This window comes from Eleginops maclovinus, chromosome 1 (assembly GCF_036324505.1).
Source record: "Eleginops maclovinus isolate JMC-PN-2008 ecotype Puerto Natales chromosome 1, JC_Emac_rtc_rv5, whole genome shotgun sequence".
NCBI lineage: Eukaryota > Metazoa > Chordata > Actinopteri > Perciformes > Eleginopidae > Eleginops > Eleginops maclovinus.
The window spans coordinates 6,429,951-6,448,602 of record NC_086349.1 but is presented as its reverse complement, the minus strand read 5'-3'; the positions used below and the strand labels follow the sequence as shown (position 1 = coordinate 6,448,602).

The following is an 18,652-nucleotide window of genomic DNA, read 5'->3' as shown; positions in this document are numbered from 1 at the left end:
TAGTAACTGAGGCTGAACCCCCATCTGGCCCCCCCTCCAAAAAATCAGGGGCCACTGATGTTGTTGCAACTTGGGCCAAAGCATCCTAAAATACATAACTTAACTAAAATTGTAAAAAAGTAAAAACAAATTCTGTTACTAAAACAGATACTAATAATGGCATTGTAATGGTGTTTTGTGCGTTATGAAGAGGAACACTGTCCTGCCCCCCCTCTCTGCTTGAAATACATATGTTTATTATATCAGCCCTGTTCTTTTATATTTACATACTATTATTTTTACTTACTGCTTGTTAAATTTAAATTCCTTTTGGAAACACACCAAGAGTTATTAGCTGTGTGTGTGCAGACCTTCGTCTCAAAAGATGAGACCAAAATCAATTTCATTAGGGACCATGAATACAGTGAGATGCTGTTAACACACACACGCTTACACATACACTGACAAAGATTTCATTAAGGAAATGCCTTTCTCCCCCCTCTCTCTGTTCCCTCCATCATCAAAGAGCCACTTGAGCATTTAGGACATGGCTTCATTACTCGTCCTCGCCGGACATTTGTAACATTGGTTTCAGAGAGAAATTCTAACAAGGTTAACAAGCCGCTCCTATATCATTCCCTCTTCTTCCCCTCTGCATCCTTCCCTCCTTCTCTGCATCTTCCCTCCCTTTGTCCAACCGTGTAATTAACTAGATGTTTAACAGCTGAGGTTGGACAGGGCACTGCTGTGTCTGGACACAAACACACACACACACACACACACACACACACACACACACACACACACACACACACACACACACACACACACACACACACACACACACACACACACACACACACACTGTAGGAGAAAGAGGTCTGTGTCTGAGAGGGGACGGAAAGGACAAGCGGAAGTCTTGAAGCGGAGAAAGGCAACGGAGAAATCTCATGAAGGAAACAAAAGAAAAAAGAGAAGTTATGGGGATTGGAGTGATGTGGAGAAGTTGATCAGAAAATAACTAGGGTTAGGGTTAGCAAAAAAAAACAATGCATCCCTGCAGCATTCCATAAATACACACCAGGAGGAGAAACAGAGAAAAAGGGAAGTGAGAAATCAAACAAAAACCTCTAGGGGGAAAAAAAATAATCAAAGACCGATTTTGAAAGAAGAAGAATTGATAGCGTGTTTTCCCAGCCTACCTGAAACAAAGGTGTGACCGGTGGTTGAACCCAGCATGGTATTAATCACCGCGCCACTCCAGCCTAACCTCATTACTCCCCTTTGTTCACTTTTATTACCCCTTTACACACTTCTGTGCACACACACTAAGAATCACTGTCTCTGGTCCGCCACACCTCCCACCTCATCCGTCTTCACCTTCATTATCAACTTTTACCTTAAAACCCAACCAACTTCATTCCTTGAATGCAGCACAATCCTGTTTGTTTGATTACTTGTATTTAATATTAGACTACCAACATTTACCAACATTCAATAATTTAGTTCCCCTTAGTAAAAGGAGAGATATGCAAAGTTTTAAGGAAACAGTTTTCCAGTCCAATGTTTGATTGTTACATGATGTTAAATGTCCATATTTGTCATCTTCTTGAGTGTTCACTTAAATCTAGGAATCTGGCAGCGCTCCCTTTTTTTTAAAGGACGTCAAACCATTTTAGTATTTATTCCATATCGTTATATCAGACAGCAGTTGTCTCCACTAGACGACTCTTTTGTCAACACTAATGGAAATTTGTTCGGACTAGTTTTGCATTGTCTTATAGTTGAACAAAAAGTAGTCCTTTGTGATTTTTTCCCATCTAGTTCCACAAAAAGCCCTACCAGTGGCACCAAAGTCCCTACTAGTCAGCTTTTTGACACACCAATGGCCCTCTGGACTGAAATAGTGACACTGAAAGTCTTACTTCTTAACTACTGAGCTGCAAAAGCTCTAACAGGCTCACTATTCAAACATGGTTTCAGTCCATGAGTTAACTATTGACCTACAATTTTCTTTACCAGTTAATTAGTAAGACATACACTGCTCCCTAGTCATCAAGGTAAACATGTTCACTAGTTAACTAGTTGAAGCCTCTTTGGCCTACTCATAAAAAAGTGAGTCTCAGAATGCCTAGTAGTTAGTTACAGATATCCAAAATGAAAACCAGTAACACTAGTGAGAGACATGTTTACTTAACAACTCCAAAATGTGTTATAGTTAGCTAGGGATGTGACTACCAAACATTTTGACTTTCACTACTTCTACTGTTAAACACCTTCTAAACATCCCTAGTTAACTAGAGTCACTAGTATAGACACTCACATTAGTAAATTAGTGAGGATGTACAAATAATTTAGCCTTGAAACAACTATTGAAAGGATTTGTAGTGGCACTGTGAATTATGGCTATTGTCTCCTTTTAGCAAAGTAAGAATAGGCTTGACTTTGCTCTCGTCATTTTCCAAAGCAGTTCTTTATTTATTTTCCTGAAGGGCTTGTTGGCACATAGTTTTTTGTAAATGTGTGTACTGAGATATGCTTTCATCCTTACACCTGTAAACCTCAAATGTGTGAGGGTTGCAGTGTCCTTGATAATATCAGGTTTGGTAATGAGCCTAATCCCAGGAGGATAAAAGCCAAAAGAAGGTCTGAGGTGGAGACACAGGACAGTACAAGAAGGGGAAAACAAAAAAAGCCTCAAAAGTTGTGAGTGTAGGCTGGAAACTTAGCAGATAAAGTCACCTTTAACTTTGCCGTTGTGTCACTAGAAGTAGCCTAGAGAGACCATACTTCAGCTGAAAGGCCAAAGACATAACACATTACTTATTGTACCGTCCTCAAGGAAGACACACAAACTGTTCCTGCTTCCTCTATGTACTTCACCCTAGATAAGAGCATTGACTAAGTGTGAGGAATATAAATGGAGCGTCTCTGAACAGTTGAAGTGACTCCATTATTGTCCTTTTAGATGGCACACATTCTGAATTTCTTTGAGTTTTGATACTAATTGATTGGTGGATAATTTGAATGCAAATAGCAGCAATTAATGTTCAGTGCGTAGAGAGCTCCTGCTGAGCAAAGACGTATGATTGTCTCGCTCCATAAAGGTAAACTAATCAGGAAAAAAAAAAAACAATCTACTTTAATGACTCATAAGCTGTCAGTAACATCAAAGTGTGATCCTTTATGGGCTTTTTGTATTCTAATAATCACCCCTAGACTGGTTATAAAAGCATATTTAATAAGCGCCTCTTAAACAGGTACACACTGAGTCCCTTTCATCTTATTGCCTGGGCTCTCTGCTAATGAGTTCCAGAAAGTAAGAAACTGGACAAATGGGAACATTAAAAAGTTCCAGATGCCCAAGTGTCGCCTCTTTTAACTCTATTATGGCTTTGAATTCAGTGAGAACAGTCTACAAAAAGAGAATAAGTTGAATTTAAGGAACTGGTCCCTGCAGGGGTTACAGTTAGGTAAGCAGGTGGCACTCATAAGAAAAAAGTGACTTATTAGTGGGTAAAGGAAGGTTCCTCACCAGAACTTGCTGCCGCTTCCTCAGTGAGAAGTTGTCTTTGGACATAGAAAGTTCCAGAGGTCACAGAAGGCAGAACCCTGAGGCTGGTAGACTAGATGAATTTCTCCAGTCACCTGCTCCAGTCTGCAGTCCCCTCTGTGCCAGCTGACCTGAATCCCACTCCAACTGCCCTCTGCCCCGAGCTGTAGGCCGGAGCACGCTCCCGTTCCCACCTCGCTCCAACAGTCCTTCACTCATCACAAGCGATCCGGCAGCTCCAGGGCGTGTAGCAGTTTGAGAATGGCCAAATAAAGTGGATTCCTTTGGTGTGAATGTGTGCTTTTGTTTACAGAAAGAGATAAAGACACAAAAGGACAGAAGGTCACAGTCACATCGATAAAAGTTTCTGTGTTTTATGTTCCTGAGGGAGCAGCATAAGGAACTGCTAAAACAGATGACCTTTGCACAGTAACAACTTGGATAAAACTCCTCCACACAAAAACACATCTATTTTGGAAGTTTGGAAAGGTTGTGTGTGTAATTAGCCAGTTTGTTGTCTAGACGCTGTAAACATTACAAGCCAATATCAAATCATATGTTAGCAGTTTTGGCCCTATACCAAAACTTGCTCCTTTGTTCATACTGTACTTCACATGTTTTAAGTGTAAAGTCAAGATTTAGACACTTTAAAGGGGCCCTATTAATGTTAACTTTCGGGTTAATATTTGAATTATGTTCCTTCACTGTGACATGTTTCAATGCTTTAATCTTCAAAAAGGTCTGTATTTTTCTCATACTGCCTGCTCTGATTGGTTATTGGTCAACTGGTTGATTTGAGACCCAACTGCTCCGCCAAGCACTCTAGGTGCTCCTCTGCTATTTTTGCATATTTAAATGAGGTAATATGCATATATAGGTTGTGTATTATAAATGCATATCATTATATTCCTTTTGTTAAGTTTTAATGAAAACATTTTTATTTTACTTTTTGCAATTGTTATGTCTACTGTGTTTTGGCGCAAAGAAACATACTTTGCCACCTTTATAATTGCATTCAGAATCAACTAAAATGCAAAACTGCCACTGAGACAAATGCTACGTTTGGGATATTGGGCTACAGTATATGAATAAACTTTGATTGATTGATAGATTGATTGACTGACAAACAACATTTTTCTAAGTCAGACTTTGAGATGAGACTGATGGCAGTTGTAAGTGATGCACATTTCATGGTGTTTAGATCCATTATTATTTATTTAACCCTTCAATGTCCCACTGAGTTTTACTGAACACTAATTATCTTTTTTTTTCAAAGCCGCTTACTACTTTCATGCAACGATATAGTAATGGCATTTTGTCTAGTAATGAACCTTCTGTTCAGAGAAACAGATTAACACTGGTAGTGATTTGGCCGATAAAAACCACCGAGACTGTTGAAACTAAGAAGAGAAGAAAAGAGTGATGACAGAGCGAGTCTAGGCAACAGAGAAACCGAAAAGTTGTTGCAGACTAAACTGCTGTCAGGTGATGGATGAGCAGATGGGGGTCTGGAAATTAGAAAGAGAAAAATCCAGACAAGAAAAGTAGAGAGAGATAGGGTGGAATATTTACTTGCTGGTATCTCCTGACTCTGACTGTGATGTTGCCAGTAGACTTAACAAGCACCAAGACAAAGAGCCATCATTTTCTTGTGTACTAGTTACACCCCACAAATTACAAACTGGTATGATTTTGAGTTTCTGCATGAATCGTCAACTAAATGAAGTGTTACACAACATGAGAATTACTTGCTTTTATATGAGGCGGAAGTAAATATAGTTTTTTTCCCATAAGCAGAACTGCTGCACATTAGAAGAGACTGGAATGAGTATGACAAAATGAAAGTATTCAGCGAGAATGTGTAATTGTTCTTCTGGGTAAACTGTGTTTAACTCGGTGAGAAAGACAATTAAAAAGTACATAGGGAACCTTTAAATACACGAAAAATGGTTGGCAGTACATACAGTATATACTGTGTAGAGTGAAGCCCCCTAAAATATAGAAAAGTAACCAAAAAAGGTAAAAAGTTTTTCTCAAAATATTAACCCTCTCTTATGGCTCCGTTATTTTTCTTTTTTTTCCTACCATGGCCCTTAAACGCCTAGATTCTTCTAAGTTGACTAGTTAATGCTCTAAAAGGTTAGCTAGCTATGCGGCTTCTATCTTCGTAATATTTTCTTCGTCTTCAAGTTTATTGCTCTTATGAACCACTATGGGATCGCCCTGAAACACAATGTTTCCGTTGGGACTTTTTCATTGGTAGAAAGTACTTCCAATAGAAACTGTTCACTGTGAATTCTTCAGATTATACTGTACAGTTATCAATAGCGCAACAAAAACATAGTTTGTGTCAAATGGTTAAGAACACCATTATCGTTGTACTACTTTGTGTTATTTGTAATTCTTTTTAAGGAAAGGCAGGTTTTAAACAATATGTAAAAATACAATTGGATTGTAATCATAACTAAAAAGCGCAGTATCAAACTCTCATGGATGACGTACAATGTTGGATTATAACCATGCCTTTTCCTCTTCCAGATCCTTGTGAACTCCGTTACCCAGCCTGCCATGCTGTATGAGAATGTGGTGGTGAGCGAAGGGAGCCCCATCCTGAGGGATCTGCTCTTCAGCCCAGACCATCAGTACTTATATGCCCTCACTGACAAACAGGTAGGATAATGAAATGATAACCAAATATACAATCATTTATCACTGACACACACACACACACCCACACAATGAATTGAAAGTTAGAATGAGAGAACAGGAAAAAAAAAGTGCACAGTGAGTGAGTACAATGAAATGAGGAGAAATGTATTCTCAAAACACACAGAAGGGACACGCAATCAAGCCAATTACATACATACAGCAGTACCACTTATACCACATGAATACATTTGCATTTACCACTTTAATACACACACACACAAGTCTTGAGTGCTATTTAATATCATGAATATTAATGAGTGTCATATAGGATGAAGCCCCATACCCCCCTTCCACTGGGAAAACAGTATACATACCATCTTTGCATGTTAAATTCCTATGTGAAAGTTTTATTATTTAGCCAGCATTTCTTTGTAAGGCCTTTTTGTTTTGTTTGTTACAGAGAAAGAACATTTAAGCTCTAAAGCGTTGGTCACATTGCCATTGACTATTTTCACAGTGAAATCAATTGACAGTTCTGACCTTTGAGAGTCCTTAGAAGCGAATCCATCCAAGTGTGATGGCTGTTTTGTGTCCTCCACTTTTATTTAAGCTCCTCTGTCAGGTTTTAACTGCTCCACCAAAGGTTGTGCTTTGCAGACAGTTATTAAACAAGAGTTCTTGGTTTAATTATCTTTATTAAATTGTTAACAACTCAGCTAACGCACTTGCTAATGAACAGTTAGCATGGATCTTTGTGTCAAAAATCAATAACTTTATTGAGTGAAATGATGTACTATGCACACCGGAGGGACATAATTATCCAGCTGATTTGTGAGTGGTTGGTACATCATGGAGATTGTAGATTCAATTTTTTTGTGAAGAAGAACAGAATCACTTTGCCAAAGTCAGGTATGAATGTATGATCTTACCTACTATTAAAAGGTAAATAATGCATTGAAAGATAGAATCAGATAAGTAAAAGAAACACTATTTTGTCAGATTGTACAGTAAGGTCATACATGGATAGTTTTGATTGATGACTGATTGATTTACTTTTTAAAAATGATCTCAATAGAGCAGCTGAAGATAAACAAGAAAGGGTACGACATGCACAAAATGACTTCACATCGGATTGATAAAAAAACGTAAACAAAAGACGAATGACTATAATAAGTTGGTCGTGAAAGAAGCTGCAATGATTTTTGATTTAACAATGGTCAATGACGTTTTATGAAGGAGCATGTTTTTTTAATGTTTTATCTGCATTGTCTAATTTTCTGTCCAGGCGTTGTTATCCTGAAATAACATCCATGAGAGTTTAATACTGCAGTTTGCAGAGTGACCATTTCCTCTCAGCTCTTTTATCTTGTATCAGCTAATGACTGCGATGTGATAACGTTCAGAAAATACTTCCGCGATACATGCACATTAACTGCCATGTGAGTGCTGTGTAATTTACCAGCAATTAGACATAATTGACTTCCATGTGTCGGGATAAGTTCAAAGAAAAGTGGAGTGTAATTGATACGAATGGACAGCGTTTGGGCTGATATGACAGGGGAAATCAGGCCCTTCGATCATGGATAGCAATGAAGAATGAACTGTTCACAAATCTATATTAAAGCAGAGGGAGTCCACCCACACATTTCCACTGGTTTCTGAAATGCAAGCACTAAATCAAAGAATCATGGACTCATCTAAAGATTGGAAAAGTGGATTTAGAATAGGATTTGATTCTCAATTGTATTAACATTTACACTGGGGTTCAACTGCAGCATTAACAAGATTGAGCTTATGGCTGATTTACTATGTTAACGACATGACAGAAATACCAGATCAGCAATAATACAGAGAAACAAACGACAAGAACGTCCAAAGTCTCTGAGAAGTAATAGATAATAGATCTTAACAAAATAAGGGCAAGCTATCAATAGACACTATGAGATCCAAGAGATGATATCATTAAGGACGATCCCAGTGTTGGACCTGTGTTCAGCAGAAAAAGGAAACCTGAAAGTCCATGTTGGGAGGGTTTGCAGATTTAAAATCCTGTCATCTGTAATAAAGATGACTGCTATTGCCAACAATAAGCCATTTTCAATTATTAAAGCCAGTGCTGTATTTTTGATGAGTACCAATATCTCCACTTCATGTCGTTGCATAACTGGAATGAAGTCTAGTGACAGAAGCTTTGTACAAAGAAATCACAATGCTTCCTCTTTGAGAACATCTAAGGTGATGCCGTTATATTGTACAGATGTAGCCAGTGGAAAAGTGTATACATCATGTACAGGTGGCAATCCATTTTCTCCTTCTTGCAGGAATTGCCTACTTAAACCTGAACTGTCAACAAATTCAGAATACAGTCTGTCAAGAAATACATGTTATACAGTTCAGGGTTTAATACAGTATATCATACTATCAGCTTCACTTTGTAAATCATTTGATGAAAGATTTATATTATTCACTTGTCTATCTGGTAAATATGAAGCTACAGCTAACGTAATTAGCCTAGTGTTTCTTGGGGAGAAACAGCTAGCTTTAAAAAGTTGTCTCACTACATATTCGTGTTTATACACATCCAAAACTTTAGAACACATTGACATCTGTTAAGGAGCGTTCAGATGGATATACAGTATATATACAGTGGGGCAAAAAAGTATTTAGTCAGCCACCAATTGTGCAAGTTCTCCCATTTAAAAAGATGAGAGAGGCCTGTAATTTGTATCATAGGTATACCTCAACTATGAAAGACAAAATGAGAAAAAGAAATCCAGGAAATCACATTGTAGGATTTTTAATGAATTAATTGGTAAATTCCTCGGTACAATAAGTATTTGGTCACCTACAAACAAGCAAGATTTCTGGCTCTCACAGACCTGTAACTTCTTCTTTAAGAGGCTCCTCTGTCCTCCACTCGTTACCTGTATTAATGGCACCTTTTTGAACTCGTTATCAGTATAAAAGACACCTGTCCACAACCTCAAACAGTCATACTCCAAACTCCACTATGGCCAAGACCAAAGAGCTGTCAAAGGCGACCAGAGACAAAATTGTAGACCTGCACCAGGCTGGGAAAACTGAATCTGCAATAGGTAAGCAGCTTGGTGTGAAGAAATCAACTGTGGGAGCAATTATTAGAAAATGGAAAACATATAAGGCCACTACTAATCTCCCTCGATCTGGGGCTCCACTCAAGATCTCACCCCGTGGGGTCAAAATGATCACAAGAACGGTGAGCAAAAATCCCAGAACCACACGGGGGGACCTAGTGAATGACCTGCAGAGAGCTGGGACCAAAGTAACAGAGGCTACCATCAGTAACACACTACGCCGCCAGGGACTTAAATCCTGCAGTTCCAGACGTGTGCCCCTGCTTAAGCCAGTACATGTCCAGGCCCGTCTGAAGTTTGCTAGAGGGCATTTGGATGATCCAGAAGAGGATTGGGAGAATGTCATATGGTCAGATGAAACCAAAATAGAACTTTTTGGTAAAAACTCAACTCGTCGTGTTTGGAGGAGAAAGAATGCAGAGTTGCATCCAAAGAACACCATACCTACTGTGAAGCATGGGGGTGGAAACATCATGCTTTGGGGCTGTTTTTCTGCAAAGGGACCAGGACGACTGATCCGTGTAAAGGAAAGAATGAATGGGGCCATCTATCGTGAGATTTTGAGTGAAAACCTCCTTCCATCAGCAAGGGCACTGAAGATGAAGCGTGGCTGGGTCTTTCAGCATGACAATGATCCCAAACACACCGCCAGGGCAACGAAGGAGTGGCTTCGTAAGAAGCATTTCAAGGTCCTGGAGTGGCCTAGCCAGTCTCTAGATCTCAACCCCATAGAAAATCTTTGGAGGGAGTTGAAAGTCTGTGTTGCCCAGCGACAGCCCCAAAACATCACTGCTTTAGAGGAGATCTGCATGGAGGAATGGGCCAAAATACCAGCAACAGTGTGTGGAAAACTTGTGAAGACTTACAGAAAACGTTTGACCTCTGTCATTGCCAACAAAGGGTATATAACAAAGTATTGAGGTGAACTTTTGTTATTGACCAAATACTTATTTTCCACAATCATTTGAAAATAAATTCTTTAAAAATCCTACAATGTGATTTCCTGGATTTTTTTTTCTCATTCTGTCTCTCATAGTTGAGGTATACCTATGATAAAAATTACAGGCCTCTCTCATCTTTTTAAATGGGAGAACTTGCACAATTGGTGGCTGACTAAATACTTTTTTGCCCCACTGTATATTTTTTACTTGAGCGTAGCCAGGAAAGCAAATCTCCCATGCTTCCAACTTTCGTGCTTGCGTAAGTTCCCATGTGTAGTGCTGTTTTTGCCTAATGTTAAAGAGGAACGGTCTTCCTAAACAAAGAAAGTAGACACATTATTTACAGTCCGTCCAGGATTACAGCTGATCAACTTCGGGGCTCAATATATTCAACTCTATGGGATATACTTTCTAACCTGTTTGATTACTCTGTCTGTTAAAATATGAAGCATCAGGTAGCACAATAAGCCAAGTGTAAGATAAAGAGTTGCATATACAGCTGTCAGAGTATTTTCTGATGTACTTTTTTGTAATTTGGACGGATCCAGAATTAATTTAACTCGCTTAGAAAGTAAATGAGAGTATTACTAATAATGTCAATGCCCTCAATGTTCAATTATTCCTTTTAAAATGTACACTAGGAGGATGCATTGGTAGCGACTCGCTGCATTTCATCCCCTCTCTCATAAAAAGCAATTTGGCAGAAGTAGATTCCCTTGTACGAACACATTTTTGCCTCAGATCTGCTGCGTTTTGTCTTTTCAGTCTGTGCAATTTGTTATAGCTAATTGGCAGAGTGGAAGACATGCCATGACCATCTCTTTGTAAAGCAGTAATGGCCTGGCTCCAACGTTGCCCAAATTCACAGTCCAGTCAGAGAAAAAGTACAAAGAGAGAGGTGGGGAAATATAATTGGTTTGCAGGATATGGTCTGTTCCTTTCTCCGACTCCTCCTGCATCATCTTTTCAATATTCTTAGGGGTCCTCACTTCTGTCTGTCTCAGACGGAGAGAGTTTTGTGCATTAATTTATCTCCCAGTATAGCAGATTCAGAAAGCATAGGAAAAAAATGAGGATTCTCCCCTCTGCTGCAGAATGTGAACTTATGTTCCAGACGAAGCAGGAGCAGTGTGTGCGGAGCCCCCCTGGCCCGTGATGAGAAGTGCTTCATAGCCAGAAGCTGCGTGGACTGAAGATAATGTTTTAGGGTTTAAGGTTGCTGGCCAAGCCCTGGGTGTAGACATGTATTTTTTCAAGCCAAAAAAAGAGTATCCAAAGAATAAATCTGCAGCTGTTTCCTTTTGACTAATAGATAGTTTAGTAATACAAGTTTAGTAACATTCAGAAATGTCACAAAGACCAAAAGCTTGGCTTTAAAAATTGCTGCAATAGGCCGACGTCATGCCACATTTAAGAGGGTGAACTGTTTAGCTCATCATGGGAAGCTAATGATACTGGGGTGTAAAATAAATTCAATGATTTTAATGTTCAAGCAAGTATAGCCATAACGTTATTGTCACTGTGTTGTTTTGGAAGTTTTATACATTAGCAGGCTGGGAATAAAAAGTCAAATTTAATGCTCAATGTATGATCGCTTATATAAGACAAAAGCTAATTAAGATTGGCGTTGTAAATAGCTAATTATTTTTGTTCAGTTTTATCTAGTAAAAAAGACCGCAAAGCGTAAAGTTTTTTTTTTTTTTCAGAAATAGTTTCAGGTGAAATCAAGAAATTAAAACTCAAGAAAAGCTAATATTTTAAATTATATTTTAATGAATAATGTACAAATGGTATTATTAAATATAAATCCTCATTATCATCATCAGGTAGGTTAGATTTCCATTTGGCTGTTAGTCGGCCGGATTACTACTGGCCAAATGTTCATGAAACTTGGTTCAAGGTTGGAGCTTGGGCCAATTAAGATAACATAAAATGTTGGGTGTATGAACAAATCCTGTATGTCATTCATTAACATTGAGAGATAAGGAATATGGCCTTGGTGGAAGTGTCTACTCTGGCTAGCTTTTAGCTAGTTTTTGACCATTGTCAAACTGCTGTTTACTGCTGGGTAGGTACACATTTTGCAGTGTGTTTACCATAGCTATTTTGCATTTTTTACTGTAGGGCTGGAAAAACAGTGCGATATCTTCTGATGGAAGCGGTTGCATTGGCTGGCAAAAATCAGGTCCTCAGTGAGGCCTGCATTAGAATCTTTTTCGCAAAATAATTTTAATGCCTCTTATATAAACTACATACTCTGTGATAATTACTTTCAGACACAAGTTAAACTTTCACCCTGTGTGTCTTCTTCTCCTCTCCTCCTTTTCCCTCCATTCTTCTCTCCTTGTTGAATAATAGAAATGCCAAGTGATGAGAGCTCAAACATCAAGAAAGCCCATTTCCCAGCTTGACAGAGCAATTTACCTTTTTCCCATATTCATGCACACACATAATTAAAAGTGGTGGATTGGAGTGCAGCATATGGACTGCGTATCTGTATAGCAGCTCTGCCTCGCATATAGGCATGCACACACACATACTGCGAAAACATAAAACTGCCCGATTCAGCGCCAGAGGAGAGTTTTCGATTAGCGGCCGATGGATTTATACATGGCTCTCTTTGTGTCTCTGCTTCACACACACACACTCACACACAGAGGCAGTCTCTCGATGTTCTTTTACTCCATGTTTCTTTGCATACCTCTTGTTTTGCCTTATTTCTCTGTTCAGTGATATCATCGTTGTGCTTGTAAAATGAACAGTGGCATTAAATCAATTTGATCAGTGCCGCTGTTTCCTCGTTATGTGTTCAAATTGTCCCAATCTAATAAAACTGCAGGGCAAGAGAGATTTTTCATCCTGTCACCAGCTGCTGTTGCTGATGTCACCGGGACAGAAATATTTCTTATTCCTGTACGTCTCTTTGCATGACATCACCTAATTGCTTTAAAGTAGATGACTAAGTGAATAAAGCTCACAGTCTATTGATTCCTACTGTACCGTTGTACCAAATTACTCACTTATCTTATAATTACCAGTCTTGTTGTGACTATATAGCATGAGGTGAAGCCATTCTAATGGCATTTTATTTTGATACAACCTTGTTTGCTTCAGGGTTTGTAATGGACTTTTTGTATTGTGCGCCTCTGAGGCCAAGCCCGGTCTCTGATCTTTTCCTCTGCCCTAACATCACCACCACATTTCCACTACTGAAGACGCGGGTCAAGGTCAAGCCTCTCTGCTTGTAAAACAGCGTCGTAAGGTGACCCGTTGGCAGCAAATGCCTTCGCCCCAGCCTCCGCGAGGCCGCTCAATCGGCAGCATAATGGTCTGATGATGTACATCCGTGTATCGATTTAGCTACAGTACAGAGATGTACTTAGCAGTGCTGTACTGCAGTGTTGAAACCCTACCCCTGGCACCACATCAATGGAGGTTCATATTCAATTCACTCAGCATTTACTGCACTTGGAGGTCAGGGAGAAAAAGAGTGCCATGCGCTTCTTTTTAAGCAGTTTCTTTGGTGTTTGTCCAACTCTGAAGTTGCTAAAAGATATATAAGCGTAGACATGGAAAGGAAGAATAATGAGGAGTTGATCCAGAAATCAACTGGAAGTGCCCTCAGGGGCCTGTCAGCTAATTGGTGATTTGATTTTCAGGCATGTCTTAGTAGTTGTTTTTCTAAGGGCAATCGAAATTAGTGATGGGTAGGTTAACTATTGCTTAAAGACAGTTATTCAAAGCACTGAGACCACTGTGAATATGAATGTAGTTTTTCTGACATATTGAAGTCTTACAGGGATGCTGCTGTCTAAAGTTCAAGTGAAATGCTTGACTTTTAATGAGCCCTAGCCAGCGGTATCAATAAGCAGACTTTTTTTTAACATGAGTGGTAGCTCAGTTGACAAGTGTCAGCCGGTTGGGCAAGTATTGATAGTAGTTGCCCCTGAACAGTCTGCGTGTAGCCTGTTAAATGTTTTCTTCTGTGGGTTAGGGAACTGGACATAAGTCTTGTTTCCTCATGTTTGTAATCCATTGTAATATGGGAAAGTGCAAATCCAACTGCCTCAGCACGAACAAGCAGTTTAGGCCTTTGGAATGGACTTCCTCAACCGTTTGATTTATGTGTCTGTTTAAATTGATATCATTCTTTGTATCATATATCCTCTTATCGACCAATTAAAGACTGACTAATATGAGCTGTGAAATACTGAAAGAAAACTTGAGTAACAATGGCATGATATACTTTTGAAACAAATTCTATTGCACATGGATATTTCTGAATGGCATGGTATCTCCCAAAGTCCTTGTCCTTTCTTTACTTACACACACACACACACACACACACACACACACACACACACACACACACACACACACACACACACACACACACACACACACACACACACACACACACACACACACACACACACACACACACACACACTGGCTGTCTGTCAAAGCTGAGAGATGAGTGATAGGCTGATCAGAATATGATTTGTGAGCCGGTCAAAGAGACCGACAGCGCGGGAAAGAGAGAGATGTCTTAATGTGGCTGAGAGGAACAGCGTGACTGGGGTTTGAACAAGGGAATGTGATGAGTAAATCTGTGAAAGAACTAAACTTTTTGTGTGTGTGTGAGCGACCAAGAGACTCGAGAAGGATTTGGGGTTTGTCAGATAGATTTTCACATAAGTATTTATGATTGAATGGATGTGCAGATTTTTGGAGCCAAGTACCATAGATCATATACATTTGTGCAGTTAGAAAGAACAACACAAAATACAAATATGAACCTAAAAATAAGCAACAAATGTCATCTTTAAATATAACACTTAGTTTAGCATAAAGACTAGACTAAGGGAAACAGCGAGTCTCACTTTACGTCTTGTATAAAACATGATATTACATTGCCAGGCAAACATTGAGACTTAACAGAACCCAATAATTAGTCTGTTTCCTTATTCCCTGTAACATTGAAACATGTAGTGTTTGCCTTTCCGCTTTTATACCAATTCTTAATGTGTTAATTAGTGAGCTTTCAGCAGCTGGTATGCATATATTACTAAACCTTAAAAAGAGCCAGTCTTACCTAAGCTAAGCTAACTGTGGCGTCAGATTTAACGTTAAAGGATTTCCGAAAAACTACTCCTTTAACGTTACTTCCATTAAGCTGAGAATAAAGTTAACCTTTATTTTGTCATTCTAGGTCTTCTTTTATAAAGTTGAAAGGTCGACGCCAATATTGTCAATGTATATTTAAATCAAGTCATGGCCAGTGCGATTTACAGTGTCAGTTATCCTCTGTAATCTTAGAGACAAAGAACGTTCTCCTTTTCTCTATATTTTGTAAAGGAGTCACACAAAAGGGAAGGATGACTAAGAAAAAGTAGTGAACAGGATTACTTTTGAGCTTGTGGTTTTCATTTTCGCTGTCAAACACGTGTTGTTTTTCCACCTAGCTGGATATATAACTGCAAGTTTGGCACTGTACATGTATTTTTGGGATGTGGCTTTTCCAGTAGTTGCCTGTGGTTAGACAGCTTATGAAACAAAACCAAAAAAACATGATAAAAGGCTAATGATGGAGATATCCTTTTTACGTTTTTTTTTTTTTAAGTTTCTCCTCCCTCCATCTCTTTCCTCCAAGGTTGTGTCTGTCCGTGTCTAGTTGTGATCTATGGCCTCATTTATTGTGTTTTTCGGTGTGTCCAGCCAAATTCATGACAGATGAGAGCAAAACAGAAAGTCAGGCATAGGCAAACAGAACATGAGAGAAGAAGGAAATTGGAAAAGCAAATAAGAAAAGAAAATATAAAAAAATAGAATAAGCTACTTTAGTTTATCTATACTAAGTGTGTGTGTGTGTGTGTGTGTGTGTGTGTGTGTGTGCGTGTGTAAATATGCATGTTGCGAAGATCTTGTTTTCGTTGAATAGTAATTTATGTTTTCATTTGTTGTTTATGAACTCACATGTGTTGACAATATCTATGTGCAAATACTAACGCCAGAATGTGCATAAGTCAAATTGCACCTCCGCGTTTATTATCTGCGTACATGTGCATTTGTATGGCTAGTTTCAAAATCCAGCTGGCTTGCAGAATAAGCCATCCATCAGCCTATTGTGCCGTAATAGCGCCTTATATTTTCCCCCATATTATACAGAATGGACAATTACAGCCGGGCCTATAGCTGCGTATCGCTGCAACCGCACGGGCCCCATATGTGGAATGAAACATCATTCGCAATTACATTTGTGTGTCTCTCTCATCCATCCTTCCCTGCATCCCCACCCCCCCCCTTCCCTCTTCTCTCCTCTCATCTGCCACTAGGCAAATTAAGAGCCTCTTTATCATGACCCAAATGAGAGAGGCTCATTTGTAGCTGTTATTTATTTGTAATAAACTCTCCCCCTATCATCTCCACTGCGCTCCCTCTTTCCTCCACTCTGGAGAAAAAATGAATCCTGTGAGGTTCTTCTGTCCACAATCACCTTCCGTTATTAGATTAAAGACTGAAATTAATGTTTAAAAAGCACATTTCTTCACGGTGATATCATTCTTTCTATCTTTCTCGACCTCATTCCACCTGCCACCTTCCTCCCCGCCTCCCTCCACTGTCCACAAAATGAATGTGTTCCCCTCTGCAACAGCAAATAGGCCAGGAATGGAAGTACCATATTTAATATAAAAAGGTGGTTCTCTCTTAGTTACTGTCACACGCCCGCACGCCCGCACGCCCGCACGCCCGCACACACGCGCACACACACACACACACACACACACACACACACACACACACACACACACACACACACACACACACACACACACACACACACACACACACACATATGCTTCTTTGCCACCTCAGTAAGACAAAGAGTCTTTGGCTGAGCATCTCCTGCTTCACGTCCCATTATCTGTTTTCTAAAACTCAATAATTGAACTGTTCCATTGGAATACATCATCCTCCCCACTACCACAAAGCCCCATTGAATAAACTTCTCTCCCTGGCTATTGTGCTTGAGCGTGACACGTTTTTTTCCCTCTCCTCTATCAGATAGGCTCTATATCTAGCATGGTATTTGTCCAAGCCCTAGTAATGACTGCAATTTACTCCTATTTTGTGTCCTGTGAGAGGCCTGGTAATGGTAGCATTATAATAGTTATCAGACACAGGTTACTATTATCATGCTATGAATCTGCCATAAGCTATTGTATCCCAACTGTACATCAGAGTGACACAGAAAGAGGAGGTAAACATTCGGAGGATGAAATGGAGGTTTTTTTTCCGGCTTGTAGTTTAGAGATGTGCTTTTAAAAAGCTTTATAGGGATGCCACGTTATACATAATATCATTTAAGGAGCATATCCATACGTACTGGGGAAAACAAATAAAGGAGCTGTCATTACAAAATGTATACAAATTGTGCACACAAAGTCTTCAACTAGTGTAGTTTTCCAGTAAACCTTCCAACAGACATGCTGTTTGTGTCAATGTCAATGTTGAGGGTTTTTTTTTAATGCGTAACTTCAAGCATTCTTATTTAAAGCCAAAATACAATGTTTTACTTAACCAAACCAAGCAGTTTTATAGCATTTTTGCTTTGTTTTGTTTCAATTCCCAATGTGAAAACTGTGACCGGGAGAGTGTACGTTTCCCTCAAGACCGATATGAAAATGGCAAAGTTTTGTAAAGGAATTAAATTGTAAGAAACAAGCATCATCTGTTCTCATTTAAAGTCAGGTAATCTTGAATGTTGAAATGTTTTGTGGTAAACTATCAAGCAGATTTTGAGATATTTCACCTAGTAATTGAAACATTTGGCCGCCTGGTGGAAAGGGTCCACCTCTGGCGACCATGAATGTTTTTACCAAATGCCATGCCAGCCCATGAAATAGTTATTGATATATTTCATTCTTTGATAACTTGAACCAGACATATTAATGAATTGTCGCTCTGCAGGAGGGCAGCAGAGCCTGCTACCTGTATTTAAATTCATCTGATGGAATAACATATTTGAAGCATACAGTGACATGCAAATCAAGGTATGCATTTGATTAATCATGCAGCGGTTGTTCAAGCAGAGGACATGAAAAGAGCCTGATTCCCTGTTTGAAGGTTGGGAATTAAAAAAAAAAGGTGCATGAAGGAAGAGTTTCATCTTTGAAGGTTCCTACACTGCTATGCCCGCAGCTGCCATTAGAATTCACCTTCACCACCTTCCAACTCACCTGGTGTACCCCCCTGCCTCCACAGTGTTATTGATGTCTTACTTCACCTGACTGAGGCTGCTCGAGGTGTGCGGGCATGTGCCTGTAAACGTGTCTGTCGTTCTGTGATATATTTAAATATTTCATAACAAGAGAAATTGTCTCAAACTCTTAATTTGGTCCACCTTGTAACTTTTT

The 18,652-nt window shown here is 39.3% G+C and overlaps 1 protein-coding gene across 1 annotated transcript in view; it reads left to right on the top strand.

The window, feature by feature from the left end:
* plxna1a (plexin A1a) overlaps window positions 1-18,652 on the top strand; it is a 217,393-nt gene that overhangs the window by 82,094 nt on the left and 116,647 nt on the right. The window contains 1 exon segment of the mRNA XM_063884697.1: window positions 6,071-6,202. Coding sequence (XP_063740767.1) covers window positions 6,071-6,202 — 132 coding nt within the window.